At 37.5% G+C, this 15,479-nt stretch overlaps 1 protein-coding gene and 1 long non-coding RNA gene across 11 annotated transcripts in view; one reads left to right on the top strand and one right to left on the bottom strand.

The window, feature by feature from the left end:
- Positions 1-15,479, bottom strand: part of unc-13 — a 261,538-nt gene that overhangs the window by 41,334 nt on the left and 204,725 nt on the right. For 8 of the 10 annotated variants that reach the window (XM_076371394.1, XM_076371403.1, XM_076371397.1 and 5 more), the window contains 2 exons: positions 9,147-9,267; positions 378-484 (listed from right to left, as the gene is read on the bottom strand). In XM_076371394.1, coding sequence (XP_076227509.1) covers positions 378-484; positions 9,147-9,267 — 228 coding nt within the window. The remainder of the gene's footprint in view (positions 1-377; positions 485-9,146; positions 9,268-15,479) is intronic. The other 2 variants (XM_076371395.1, XM_076371402.1) reach the window with 1 other exon arrangement.
- On the top strand, positions 5,545-13,822 carry LOC116428661 (uncharacterized). Its single transcript, XR_004235304.2, has 3 exons — positions 5,545-6,089; positions 7,810-7,965; positions 8,951-13,822. It is a non-coding gene; the product is annotated as an uncharacterized LOC116428661 (long non-coding RNA).

Here is a 15,479-nt window from a genome sequence, read left to right as displayed (position 1 = left end):
AACCCTTTCAAATTCTAAATTCCTAATTTTTGTTTCCAACTGCTTGAAGTGTTCAATTTATTGCAGAGTGCAAAGGGTTGAGAAACAACGGCAGACAAATATTTAAATAGAACACACGAATGCGTAATGTAAAGGGGGAAAGGCATCGAGGAGTATGAAAGGATATGGAGGATGGCGATCTGGTAAACAGAAAATATACAGTAATAGGAATAATAATAATAAGACATTGAGGCACATAGGTGGTACACATATGTATCATATACATAGAGAGATATATAGAGATATATAGAATCGAGCGCTGCACGTTTCATCGTTTCGTTGCACGGAGGGGTGCAAAACCGGTCATGGCCGGCGGTCACAACGAGCTGGCCACAAACCTGTAATGGCGATCTTCGCGGACCACTTGCTGGTACCGTCCAGAACCGACTGCTTCACCGACATCATGTGACCCATATGTGCCGCGTCGTCGACCCCGAAGACTGACCTAAACTCCGACGAGACTTTCTTTCACATGAGCTGTGCCAACGGCCTAGATCTCGTCCTACCTGTTCCTCTTATTCGGCTGGAGCTATTTTCCTGGCGCGCGTAACTCGCGCCATATTTACGCTCCATATTGCCGTTCTTTTATTCTTGCGCGCAGAAACTCACGCGCAATGCAATTTTATCTAAGATCTTCCTTGCAAAAATCTTCAACGTTTTCGCTGTTTGCTGTCTTCTTCAATGTTTGCGAATTCAAAGACTTTGGACATGTCTACAGTGGATTATACTTTCGCGAATTCAATATTTCTTGAAATTAGTTGCTATTAAATTTAATAGAAATTTCGGGAAACGGTCCAATATCTTTATAAGATAACACTTCGAATTTACCTAAGTTCATTATTTTCTATAATATTATTTGCTGAAGCCTCAAATTATTTATACAGATTAAGCATTTTCATAGCAAACTCGATTTACCAAACGTGACAAAAAACTGGACGTTTCATCTCTACATCGTGACTCTACCAACCAACGAAAACATTCGTTTCCAAATCTCCAATTTTTCAATATTGCACAAAATCATATCCTGCATCTATTTATCAACGTAACATTTCCTCGAAATTCCGTGCAAGTTTCTGCGCACCTCCCCAAAGGCTCCGCTCAGAACCTCCTTCTGCAAAGTCGAAGATTCGCGACAAGAGCGTATCTACACATCGAGAATTATGCATTCAGAAGTTTTCGAGTCGTTCTACGAATTTCGTATGTACAAAGTTCCTCGATTTCATTTGAAACGGCGAACAAAGGGGGTAGCAATCTATTCGGTCGCGAAATTTCCGCCGAGCGAGTGCTGCCGCCGATAAATAACTGTTTATCGGAACGCCGATATCTCGGATTGGTTCGGCGCATCAACGAATATTTTCGACGCGTTGCGGACGCACGGTCGTGTAATTAACGCGTGCGGTCATCGATCAGCCCGCTAACGAGGTCGTCGATTGCTCAGTGGCAACGTACTAAAAACTCCCTGCCGCCGTATCTTCGACTTGCGACGACCTACGAGCGGAGCCAGACGATTTTCTAATCCACTCGGTTTTCACCCAGAGAAGACGAGACCCAGCCTTGCGAAAGCTACGAGGTTTTTAGTTCGTTTCACACGGCCTTCGTATCTTTTCTCCCCTGGTCTGCAGTCGCCATTGCTCCGCCGTCTCTTCTGCCTTCTCCTCTATCCGCACGGATTCACTCAAAAGGATCGCTATCCGATCGCATTGTCCCGTATTACTCGCGCACTCCTTTCGATACTGCTTTGCACGGTACGCGTTGATATCTAGCGTTTGCTAACGATATTTCTTTGAGGCTATGGTAATAGACACTGCTTAGTCCTCTAGGAAACTTGTTTTGTGATGAATCAACGTGGGAGGCTAGGTCGAATATCATTCCTCGAAATGTACATTTAAGAGTGCATTATATTTCGATGGCTGTAATGGAAATCTGAGAATGAAAGGGAAATTGTTTATCTTAAATTGTTTTTGTTTGTTACGAAGAAATGTTTGAAACAGGTTATGTATTTTTATAAGTCACGTGAAATGTAATAGTAATGAGTCTTCGCTTGTTTTGCTGTTTCTTTTTTAATAGTTTAACGATGCTTTTTCTTCATTTTGGTCTTCGACAAAAAACGAAATTCTCTAACAAACATATACTTAAAATCTTCCATGGTTTTAGTAAATGAACACACAAACTTTTATCTTGTTTATTCAGAGTCATTAAAAGGTTATAAAATCAAAAAATTCGCGAAGTCTCATTGGCTTTAATTTTTTTCAAATTTCGAAAAATGTTTTCTACTCTATTCGAGCGAAATTTGAAGAAAAGGTAACTACAATACAAGCACAAGTGCAATCTTGAAGGGGAAGAAAGAAGGTAAGCAAACGAAACTTTTTTTCATTTCTTCGCCCATAATTTGTTTTAACGCCCGCGGCAGCTGTTCCATTAATTAATAACAGTCGAAAAAGTATCGAGTGGCTCGACGTTGGGACAAGCGGTACGAGTTGAATTATTGATCGATATTTAATCGATCGATCGACCGCCTTATCAACCCGAACAACTGTGGGGAAATTCCTCAACAGGGAGGCAATATTAATTAACTCTGATCCCCGTTAACCTATACACCGTCCACTTACCGGCTTTCACCGAGATTTTAGACCGTGCTTGATCCTTTTCCACCCTCAAGTCTAAAATAAAACAACCGGTTGATCAAAGATGGTGCTTGAATTAAAATGACTGGCAATTGAAGTCTCCTGGAAAAATGCCTGAATTCTTTTCATTTAGTCGGAAGCGATAGGAAATATATTTTCTAGAAACATAATTATTTATTGGAAGATCTGTGCATCTTCATTACATTCCGTTTAAAGAAATATAATCGATCTTGAAATGATATTTTACAAATAAGGATGCAAGAATATTGTCTTCTCTTTTGATCTGACACATTAATTATTAATTGATGAGCATCTTGTATATTTATAGTAACTGAAATGTACTGGAGTCTTTATTTTAATCTTAATTTTCCAAATTGCTTAGTAAATAGAATAAAGTTTTACTTATTCCGATTCTTGTATTGTAGAGTTTAAAAATGGGAAATTGCAGAAACGTCTGAAGTCTACTCGTGAAGCAACTGGGTACTTAATGTGTTAAGTTTGTACTAAGAATATTTCAGGAAGTGAGTTTAGAAAAGACACTGTAAATTGTGGATGCATTGTTAGATGTTTCTCGCTTTCTTTGTTTTTTACAGCAAGTTTTAGCATAATAGCTGTCTCGCGTAATCTGTTTCGGAGGCATTAAAATGGCCTCCCATTATTAAACTTTTCCAAGGAAGAGCGAAGAAAGTTACGACACGATTTTTATAGTCTTAAACGTGCATCAAGAACAAAATCTAATGCAGACTGGTAGCACATCGTGGGTCTATTAGTTACTTTATCGTTCATCAAGAAACATTTTATTTAATGACTGTGGCAAAGTTTATGCATCGATGACGGACGATACGTTAAAATGGCTAGTTTGTTAGATGTAAAATTAATTTTGAACCATTCGCGTTGGTAGTTAAGAACTTAGCGTCCTAAGAGATAATATAAAAATGGTTGAGAATATTACTACTTGAAAATAACATTTACATCTTCTTGATCAAATTACCATGGAAATCACCGTATTCTTTAATCATATGGTTTCTTTTAAAGCTACATTGAACAGAATTATTTTATTCTTTATAATTTACCAGAAAAAGGAAAGAACTCCACATTTATTCTATACTTATGTTTACTTTACCGTATAATAATTCGTAATAGAAAAATAATAACTCAATTTAAACTCAAAAGAAACAAACGACATTTATACTTGTTAACCGTTTGGATTTGTATGTTATGCTGGAGATGACTCTACAAATTTCTTATACTCTATTCGCGGTACTTTACAAAGTACCACGCTTTAATAATTATAAAAATTAAATTTTATAATAATAATAATAATGAATAAAATAAATACAAAACGTAAAAATTATACCGCTGTGAATTACTTTAATTCATTTCCCTGTAAATAAATACAAGTTTATACTTGACAATATTGAAACAAAATTAAGTGGAAAGCGTTAAAATCTGTTTGAAATCTTCGCCACGAGTCTCATATAATATTGTAAGCTAAAGGGTGAATAAAGTTTATGAACACATACAGATAATTACCTACTCGTTTTTCTATCGACTCACACGATTATTCCATGCTACCAGTTTATGAGAGTGGAAAAGCTTCGCAAATGGATTATAGGACCGTATCATTAACTAATTCAGACTTGTGTCGTATAATTAGGGAATCCCGGCTAATGAGGGATGGATCGTCAGTAATAGCCTGTTGGAGGGTAGCTGCATCGCTGATTAATTTCCCAGCGTGAGAAGATACGATTAGGGTGGTGCCGCATCGATTATGCCATGTGCGGTGGAATTATCAGCTTGATCAATCTCATTATTATTAGCCAGTCGGTTGTACCTAAGGAAACCTTTGAACGGTGGGAAACGACGTGGCACAGTGCTTTTCGAACACCGGCGATTTTCCCCGCTGTCAGCCACGGAAATTGCAATTTTGACCTCTGCACCGGCTTTTGATTACTTAATAGCTGATAACAACTTCGATCGACGCTTCGCTATTACGTTTAAGTCAATCGCTGGAATTCTGGATGCTTTGAGCGTAACTGAATCGACAATGGAATCGACAATGGAGTCAACATAGAAATTAATTATTCGAACTAGAAACGAAAGGGACGACCTAATAATAGAGCGAATGTTCTGTAATTGCGTTTGATTTAATTAATTGTTGAAATTAAGGTATATTGGATATTCTTAAATATACCGGAATCAAATTATAGTAACGATTGGTACTATTATTTTACAATTGAAAATAAATGTGATAGTAGTAATAGTGGAGTAAAAAATAAGATCAAAAATAAGATCAAAAAATGAAAAATAGAACAAATATTTTGAACAGAACGGAAATGGGACTTCAATAGCATTAAAAATTCAGTTGATAAAAATTAGAAAATAAATATTATAGTATGACTTAGTCTAGTAATTACCACTCAATAATTACTCTCTATATCATTGTAGAGACTATATCATTTTAACAAACACTATGAATTATTATTCGAAACGCGTTGCCCTCTCAACATAATAAAATTATCGATATACCACCTACTTTCCACGTTTAATGCCCCACTAATTCAACTGGTCAGGTATATTTCCCATATATTAATGTAGAGAATATTTCACAGGGATCGTAGTACGCTTCCAGGGTTACCACTGGGCAAATGCGTCACATATTTTTATCGCATCCGGTTTAAAATGTACGAAGGTCGTTTGAAACGGGAAAGTAGGAGCTGTTTTTTTTTTATATATGGTTCACTACGTATTCACCGAGGTAGGATAATAATTCAAATCGAGAGATAAGTAAGGAAGTGTGTCGCTGTCAGCATTTCCGAGACATAATACAACGAATTCCCTCTGTTTGTCAAATAAAAAAAGAAGGAAAGGAGTACGCAATCTGTAGTTACGTTTTAACCGTCATTGTATTTAGAAAACTATTTACAATATCTATTGTGCTCTCTGTTCTTTCTTTCGCGGTCACGAATTTTTTCGTTGTTTCCCCGTGATTTGTAACGTCGACCTGATTCTTTTCCACGGAATAGATCTGAATGCTGCTATTGTTTTGGTGCATAATGGAAGCAAGATTGTACACGCGTCGCTTAAAAAGGAGACATAAGATTAATTTTTCGGTATAAATTTGTAGAACTCGAATATTGAGGTAAACCCTGCGCGAACGTGTAGAACAATCTAGATAATAGCTCTACGATTGTACGGAATATCGCGTGTCAAACAATGTCACGTTCTTTTTTTTTCGTAAAAACGAGGTATTACGCGCGAAAAAGGGTATCGATCTCGGTGTACATATCGGTCGTAAAATATCGTATCAAATATGGTGGAGATTGACAGGCATGAAGATACAGTGTTGACCATGAATATCTCCGGATTATACAAATACGTTCGCATGCACCAATGTCGCAACCATTGTGAACCGTGTGCTGCATGGTAAATCGCCTAAACATTAGTCACAATTTTTTTTTCAAACGTTGCACACCACCTGAAACGATCTGTACAGCCATGAGTTATCTTCAACGATTCGACGTCTTTTCATGCAGATTTTTAAAAAGCGTAGAAATCTATCAACCAAACATCCGATTAATTCAAATGCAATTGCATTTTAGTTTATGTCTTCGATTTCAATCTTTATTTTCGCGTTGCTTCACCGCAGATAATTGATCGTATCACTCTCAACGATTTCTAAAATATATTACACATTTCGCAGATGAACATTTTCGAATTTTATTTGTACCGTGAATGCAGTAGATAATTTATAATATACAATAAATTATCCAATTCATCATCCTGATCGTATCAAGCGATTTTCAATTCGTTCGGGGCAGTAATTCACTCGGGTAGTTTAATATTCCGCCTCCCGGCCTGTAATTCACCTTTGAATCGATATCGACGCGGTGTTATTGTAGCAGCTTCCGGTTGACAGGCGTCAAATAAATGGATGTTCTACGGGTGAAAGATTCGCGTAACATTTTCCTTTGGTACGTCAAGACGACGTCGAAGGGATGATGCAGATTTGTGAACCTCGATCAATCAGGATTAAATGTCTAATTATATACTTTCGGAATCCACTACGAGACCTGGATCACGGATTGATTACCCTCAGCTTTTGTGTTTGCTTACGTGAAATCGGAGCCAATACAGGGAATCGGTTAACAGGTATACGAGAGATTATTTTTTCGCGTTACGCGATGTAAATTTAAAATTAAGAACGGTAGGCGGTCGGGAAACTCGTTAAAAGGTTCCTGAGGAAATTAAGAACGTTAATAATCCGGAATGCTATTCGAGAGAATTCGAGAGGTCGCACGCGAAAAATGGTTGCCTGGCATCGTATCTTTATTAAACTTCCGTGAATTACGAACCGGCCGGCCATGATGCATTAATCTAATACCCGGCTCTATCTCCCTCCCTCGAAAAAAAAGGAGTGTATTGAATGCAGTTTGCTCGTGCCGGCGGGATCGGGAAGTTCCGCTGGGCTAACTGGGTCAGTAATATCGGAGAAAAGTATAGGGAAGAGTATCATAGTTTCCTTCGTATTCCCTAATGTTCTAAGCGTAGCATTAATAATCGTAACTGCAATGACTGCACAAGTATGAAAGTTCGAAAGACCTGCTCAAGTACTTGTATTAATTTTAACGACCGAACTTCGGACTGCTGTTCTTCCTTATTATTGCTTCATTGCGTCTAGATCTCCTTCGACACAAACCGGTCTGAATAATGCTATGAACTATTTCATTCCATTTTTCATCGAATTTAACTTAACGTTTTATTACTTTCTTCATAACTGCACTCGATAAAACTACCATATCGTTAATAGTTTACTAAGAAACGAAAACAATATGATACTTGTTATATCTCTATGTTCACTCCAAAGCTTAACAATCGATAATAGAAAAATAATATATGGTTCGTACTTAAAAGAAATGAATAATAGATTTATGAAATTCAGTTCAAAAACAAGTCTGATACAATGTTATAGGGTAACGGGTTGATTTAGTTTACCCGGGAAAAATATTCGTTTAATGTAAACTTCATTTAAATTTAATTCCAACATCTACATGTAATTTATAATAATTTTATATACTTATAATTTCAAAAACTTCAATTTTCGATTTTTAGCTTATTGTCAAAATCTCTTTTTTTCTCCTTCTAGTTATAATTCCCTATGGACAAAAGGACATCGACCGCAGAATATCGAGTTTCGAAGCGCAGGAAAGGAAATATTTTAAAATTTCTTTTCCTGTCCTGATGGTACACCCTCTATCGCGGGACGGCCGGCTGACCTATATTCACCTGATCCAGCGTCCCGGTGTGTTCTGAATGCTGAACTTCGTAGCCTTAGACCGCGCGCGCCGCGACTAATCTATGCAAATGCGAAAATTCCGTCGGGATAAGCCGCAACGTGTTCGGAACGTCGTTCGGCAACAAGGTTCATTTGCACACGGGCGATCGTGGAGTCGAATTATTCGTGCAAAGCAGTGTTCGTTTCTCGAGTTTCGTTTCCTATTGAATTTCAATGAAACAATCCGTCTCATCGCTGCAAACGGTTTCGAAGTCGAATTAGCACGTTCACGCCGGTGCTGTAATTCACATTTTCTCTCGTCTGTTGGCGAAATTCTTAATATTTTTGAAAATATTGAAATTATTAGTAAGTTAATTAATTTTTGAACTCTTTAGACATTTCTTCTATTTACGAAACCAGATTAACGAACTACATATTCGATGGTACACGTCCCCTGATGTGACATCAAAATAGTACACGCCGTCTAATGTGGTATCGAAGTATGAACCATCGGTGGTACCCGCCGGCGTGAACGTGTTAACAATCCCTGAGGGCAGTATCAAATTTAAGGAACGATATTTTATAAATCATACGAAATTAACACTAGAACTGACTGACTTTCTTCGCAATAATTAATATCTTGAAAGCATTAAATATTTGAAATGATTGAAAAAATAAACAGTTTCATTTGAATACTATAACGCGCGAAAATCGACAAAAATCTATTGTCACGATTTTTACAAGGATTACATATTAATCGTATTAAACGTTCAGTAGTTCCAGTGTTAAAAAACTTGTTCACACCCTTCCTAACGAATTCAATCGATGCGTTGCAAACAATAAAGACCTCCGTTACGTCTGTTGCTTACAAACGCAATTTTTGAATTCACGTGCCGCCTAAATGGGAAGCAGAGCAAAAGAAGCTCCGCGTTCCACGTGTGAACCGTGCAAAGCAGTGTTTGTTCTTCGAATTTCGTTTCTTATTAAATTCCAATGAAACGTTGCATTTCAGTAGATCGACGAGCAATGGCGACGCATCCTGCCGGATAGACGAGTGGCAACAGATCGACCGTTTCACCCTTGAAACTCGTGCATTTCGTCAGTCGACCGACGTCGCTTTTCCCGTTGAATCGACTCTGTTGCGGCAGACGAATCGAGAAAAAAAAGAGAAGAAAAGGAGAGAACGACTGTGGCTAAGAAAAACTCACCGGATCAGCTCGAAGATCTCCGGCTTCTCGAGCTCCCTCTGCTTCATTCTTTCCTTCATGGCCGTGATTATGCTGTTAGCCTTATCCTCGGCGCCGTGCTTTGAGCTCTTCTCAGCCGCCCCTGGGAAAATGAAGCAACCGGTGAAAATTCACGCTGTGAAACTCAAGTCTCGTGATCGCGAGAACTTCTCAAGCCGTGGATTAGGCTGCGTTTATACCGTAGTTGCGATACTCGATAAAAGTATCGATGAGAACGAAGTTTAGAAATAGGTTTCGTTGTTTCAGTGTGAATACGTTTACGCTGAAGCAGCGAGCAAGGCCACATGTGAAAACGTTGCGGCAACGATTATTTTGGAGTAGGGTAACTTGAGGAGAGCTGGCTCACTTTTTTGAAAGGTTTTTTAACCCTCTATAGGCCCGTGTCACTTTGAATGAATTGATTTATTTAATTTTTTATTGCAAAATGATGAATGTGGGAGTAGGGTGCGAAATGACTGATACTTATTCACTTATTTATTATTCAACACTTAAAAAGTACACGGAAGGATTTTTGTCTGACCTAGCGCCAGAACGAACAAACGTGAAGTGACTCTTGCTGTCATTGGTTCATCTGTTCGGAAAAGAAGGTTTTCCCCACGTGCGGAGCTAGCTGGTTTATTTGTTTCATCGCCCGTTTTAGGGCTCGGCAATTTAATGAGCCCGCACGGGTTTGCGACACCGATGTTTGCTTACCCATGCTACCTGGGCTAGAACATCCGCTCGGCAAGAAAACCTTTTCTGCGTCCCGTTATGCCGCCACAATGAATGAATTTTGTAACTTCAAAGTTACAAAATATATTCGTTTTGATACAATTATTAAAACTACTGAATACAATGTTAATTTGTATTCATATGTTGATATTTATTAATTTCATACTGCATAAATTTTGTTATAGAATTGAATAGAAAAAGAATTGTTTTTATGAAAATAAGCACATATAAGAAGAATAGTTAACACTAAACGTACCGCGAACGGTCAGATGACCGGTTGTAAAATTTGATTTGAAATTCTGCGTTCTTCTCCGTCCATTTAACATTGAATCAATTCCCATATTATCCGATTAACCTGTTTTTCAATTTCTGTCTTTCCTCCTGTTTCTGTTTCTAATAAAAAATATTTTTCGTTTAACTTGTTTACCTTTATTTTATAACTAGTTATTTAACTAGTTGCAGTAAATATAAGTTATATAAAGTGTAGATACGTTTAGTGTTAAATGGGCTTCTGTGCAAGATTCAATACACTACTAAAATCTATTGAAAATATAGGAGTTTGATAATTTAAATGAGATCGAGCCATCTCACTCGGAATTAACCTAACAGAGAAACAAGGTCCTTTGGTTTTACAAAAAGTAGGATAAAACAATTTTACGTTTTTATTCCTCCAAAAGACTCACGACTGCGACGTTTTCCCGCGAAACAATCGTGTGCATTTGACCTAGAGCGACGAACATCGTCGGTACGTGTTACCTTTGCTTTGATCGCAATGTAGAAATTAATTGGTGAGGTGTTTATTCAATTTGTTATGTGTACTGAATAATTGAAACCATTTCATTATCATGGCTCTGCTATAAAGTGACTTCAGCATCAAAGAAAGTTATTTTGAATAGCTTTTATCGACGCTATCATCGATGTTCTCTTCATCGGTATCAAAGCCGCGATGTAAAAGCAACCTTAATCGTTTTAAGTCCGTAACAAACTTTATCGGGGAAGATAGGTGCTCCAAGATTAGTTTCAGTTTCTCTTTAATTGTCCGTCCCGTGTTTTACTTGTGTTGGAGACGTGAGCAGGGTTAGATGAAAAGAAATTGAGTTTCTTTCAAAGCTTTAATTCGATTTTCTGATTTTTCGACTTGTCAGGGTTAGTTAGCTCCCTTGACTTGTGATTTGTTTCGTGTCTTAACTCGCAGAGTTCGCTTATTGCTGTCAAATAACTTCTCAGCGGAAAAAGAAGCTGTGCATTTATCGCAGAAGTATGTTTACTGCGAAAAATGAAAATTCAATCGCTGATTTCAGTAAATTAAATTTAACTTCTTTGATTTGACATTCCTTCGCCACGTGTCCGGAATTACAAAGACTTCCATTGAATAAATTACTCTGTTACCCCTTGATTTTTTTATTTCTCTCGTGAATAAGATCGATGAAGTTACTTTGTTACTTCATAGAAAGGGTTCACAGCAGATTTACACTTGCTTAGAAGATTGAATATGAATAATAACAAAATATTTCTTAAATTTCTGAAATTAATCTGGAAATCTTTATTGCAACTCACATTCACGATTATAAAATAAAGGTTAATGCAACGTAGGCTCTTTAATTATAAGAAATAGTTTAAACCAGGTGTCCAACCTTTTATCTTCCCTGGGACTCATTGGAAGATGCCGTGAATAAATTAACTGGATTCATAATTCTTTATTAATTCTTTGCGAACGAAACTGTCTTCGATCTAACATTTCTTTTCATAAAACACAGAATTATGTATAAGAAAGCATAAAAGAAAGAAAACTACATGCCAGTATCTTGATAGTTGAATAACTAAATGATTCATTTGCAACTTTCGATTTTAAATACCGAAGCACGAAGTCGCTCATAAAGTGTGTAAGCTTATTATTATTTGTTGGGCCGTATTCATAACCGTCTTGGGTTGCGGGTTGGACAAGCTTGCTTTAACAATGAACTATCAGAACGGGCACAATGACCCATTCTTTACTTCTCTTTTTTGCAATCATTGAAAAGTTAACAGATGCTTTTCTGAGAAATTCCTAAAGAAATTGATTTAGCAATGCGTAAACTGATCGATTGAGGTATCTAACTACTGTTAGAGTTTTCATAGACAAAGTTCAAAACGACAGTCTATCAGCTCGGTGGTTTCAGTGTTAACACTTTGCTGACCGGTCACGAGTAAACTCGTGTTTACACTTGCATTAGCCATTTCAATGTTTGAAAAGCAGGGCAATATAAAATATTGCAAAAGCAAAATATTCAAAGCTATTTAAAAGATATGTCCAAAGTTTTATTTCAATTCATTATGTAGAAATAAAGTATATTGAAGTTTATTTAGATTGTATCACTTTCATATTTAATTACGAAATAATAACCGGTGACATGGGATAGCTTCTGCGTAAAAATTCCAGGCAACAATGTGTTAAACCATCTGGCAGATGTATATACTAGTACCCCAAAAATCTGCGAAACAAACAATAAATACATTCGATTAAGTCTTAAACAACCAACTTGTATCGCGTTTCATAACCACAGAACCCAAAAGAAACTGCCAGAAAACGAATCTTTTCATTCACGATGGGAACTCAGCTTTGAAACCGTTTCCGTGCGCGCGACGCCGCGAGAGATACCATTTACCGGCGCCGTTCCTCCTCTTGGAACCGCGTTCGCGGTGAATAGGCCGGGCTCGCGAGTTTCCGAAAGACGCACTCTTCAAAGTTTTATCACGCGGCTTGCGTGCCAGCACGCGGACCCCGCGTTTTTCGTCGAGCCGGAACATTCGAGGACCTTTAATTTTCCGGTTGCAAGCGGCCGCCGTGCCGTGCCGTCGCAAAAATGTTGTCGCGGCTCAACCAGACCGGAAATGACACGTACCGATCGTTCGGGTGGCGGCCTCCGGAAAACAAACTTCAGGCAAATGCCTGGCGAGAAATTGATTTTCCCCGGGCGGAAAATAGACGGCGCCACGGTTCACGGTGACTTAGCTCGAAAAACAAAGGTGACCTTTTCCCTGTAGCAGCACGGCGCGGCACGACGAAATGGCGAAGGGTGAGGAAAGCGAAAAAAAATCCTTGTTTACCGTAAGTCAGGCGAAAATTATGTCCCCGTTCGCCATGTTCGCTGGAGGACCCTCTCAATTTCAAACGGTATCGATGATCGGTATTGGCCTTCGACGATGGATAAATAGGTTTATTAGGGACCGATGGGCTTATTTGCGAAGTATCTATCAGGGAGGATTGATTATCGCAAAGGGGTGAAAGTGGAAGTTATAAGGGGTTTTCGATATTTATAATTAGTAGGATGTTTGAGAATGGATCATGGTTTTCAGTAGTTTGATGTTTGGTTTACTATAATAATGGTGTGGTTTACTATAATAATGGTGTAATTTGTACTCTTGAGTTCTCGAGAAAGGAAAGCATTTGCGAAATGTTCTTGGAGTAATTAAATATTAATGTTATATTATTGGCGGTATTATGTTATTATTAACTGTTGATAATAGTAATTGTATTATTGGTGTTTTTATTTTACACATACTTTTCATGTAAGGTGTTATTCTGAAGCGTGAATTTCGTAGCCTCGATTGGTAGATAATTTTTTGTTTCTTTTTTATATTTATTTTTTACTAGTGGATTGGTGATTTAAAGGTATTTATATTGTAGCTTACAAAGATCTTTAAAATCGAATAAAGCGGATAGTTTAGAAATATCTAATCTTTCAGCAGCAGATTTTACTCATTAGAAATTTTTAAATGCTGGCGAAACTGCGATGGCTCTGCTAGCACTCCGGATTTAGGTACTAATTGGATATTAAAGTTTGCACCAGGCCGACGGAAGTGTATTAATTATAGCGAACTTTATTTTGACTAATTAAATTTGTTTCAAACGTAATCAAAAGTATGGGATAACTTAATAAATTATAGATAATGGTAAAAATTTACTGTTTCAGAGGTAAAGTTAGCGGATGTATATAAAAGGAAAATGCGTTTTCCTTAATGATTTTATAAATTTCTCTTATAAAATAATTATACTATAAACGTATGGAATTCGCAGATTACTCATGTTAATATAATAATTTCACGTCGCTCTAAGTTCGTAACGTAATTGCAATTAATTTCCAATGGCATTTACCTCATATCTATATCAAATAATAATATAATGGAATATTTAAAATTGAACGAAATAACAAATTTAATGTAATTTAATATTTTTGATTTAATTATTAATATTATTAATATGAATTATTAATATGAACAGTATATTCTTCAACTGTTTTTATTTCCCAGGATACTAAATTCTCTCCAAGAATTAATTTATTTTCGTTATTCCTATTGTTTTATTTCGCTGGCCCAAATAGAACATTAATATTAAGCGTGAAACATTTCTCCTAGATAAGCTATCAAACGCTCCACGGCCCGTTTAATTTAATCCGAGCTCATTTTTTTTTACTTTTACCCAACTGTACTTTTTGCCGTTTCGTTTGCAGAATACTAACAGAACGTTACCGTTAAATTTATCTGTGCGATCAAGATAAACTTCCGATTGATGTCGAAGATAATGTCTGAAGAACAATTTCAAACATGCTGTTAGAAGAACGGCGTGAACGGAATTAGAATTAGGATCGAAGTCTTAATTCACGAAGAAAACGAGTGAGAACATCGAATATTTTCGCCGGCAGAGATCACGCGGATTGGCTGTAAAACAATAGCGTGCCGACAATTTGAGAGCTGAAGCTTTATCGATAATGAGTCTCGAAGGGCAGGAGTCGTTAGTTGGAAATTGCCGAGCGAATCTGAGACGGATGAAATATCAGTAGAAAGCGAACTCGCGGGATCGCTGAAATTGAGATTGGCATGGGGCGCGGGGACGTGGAAAGACGCAGTGAGTTTCGTTCGGACAAAATTGAAATTCTGACGACGCCGACGGCATTACGACTGTTCTCGCTGTCTGTTCCGATGGAATCTCAAATTTTCCGGCTTTCGTACCACCCTACGAAATCCGACTTAATCTCGATGGAATATTTTCGCTGTGGAAAGACTATTTCCGTCATCGTTGACAAGTTATTTTCGTAATTAAAGTATTAGCGCTTTGTTTCGAACTAATTAACACATTATCTCTCGAATCTACTATAATTTTCGAGAAATTCCTGCTTCATTTGGCGAGATTGAAATTGCAAAATATCGTCTGCATTAGCTTGTATTATGATAGGTACGCAACGTTGTGACTTTTTGCGACGAGCTATTATTTTACGGTTAGTTATTTCGTTGATTATTTGATTACACAGACGGCGCTGCGAGGTAGCAAAAATAAACGAAGGGTGGTTCAAGGAACCTGTTTGCATAGACCGTTACACAAATCTCCGGCACTAATTGGCTGTTGATTGATGAGCAACGATGCCAGCTGCCGTCGGGGAAAATCAACGGAAGGTTGAGCTTATTTTTCGTTTTGTTTTATCGAGTTATCGTCCGTATCTCCGCGTCGAGATACTTTTTGAGAAGTAATATGTTGTTCTTGTTTCTACCAACGCTTTTTAAACACTGTTTTGTATGTTTCATTCGGCGAACTGATTTGTTAGCTTC

Source organism: Nomia melanderi, chromosome 10 (genome assembly GCF_051020985.1).
Source record: "Nomia melanderi isolate GNS246 chromosome 10, iyNomMela1, whole genome shotgun sequence".
Taxonomy (NCBI): Eukaryota; Metazoa; Arthropoda; class Insecta; order Hymenoptera; family Halictidae; genus Nomia; species Nomia melanderi.
This window is presented reverse-complemented; position numbering and strand designations above follow the sequence as displayed.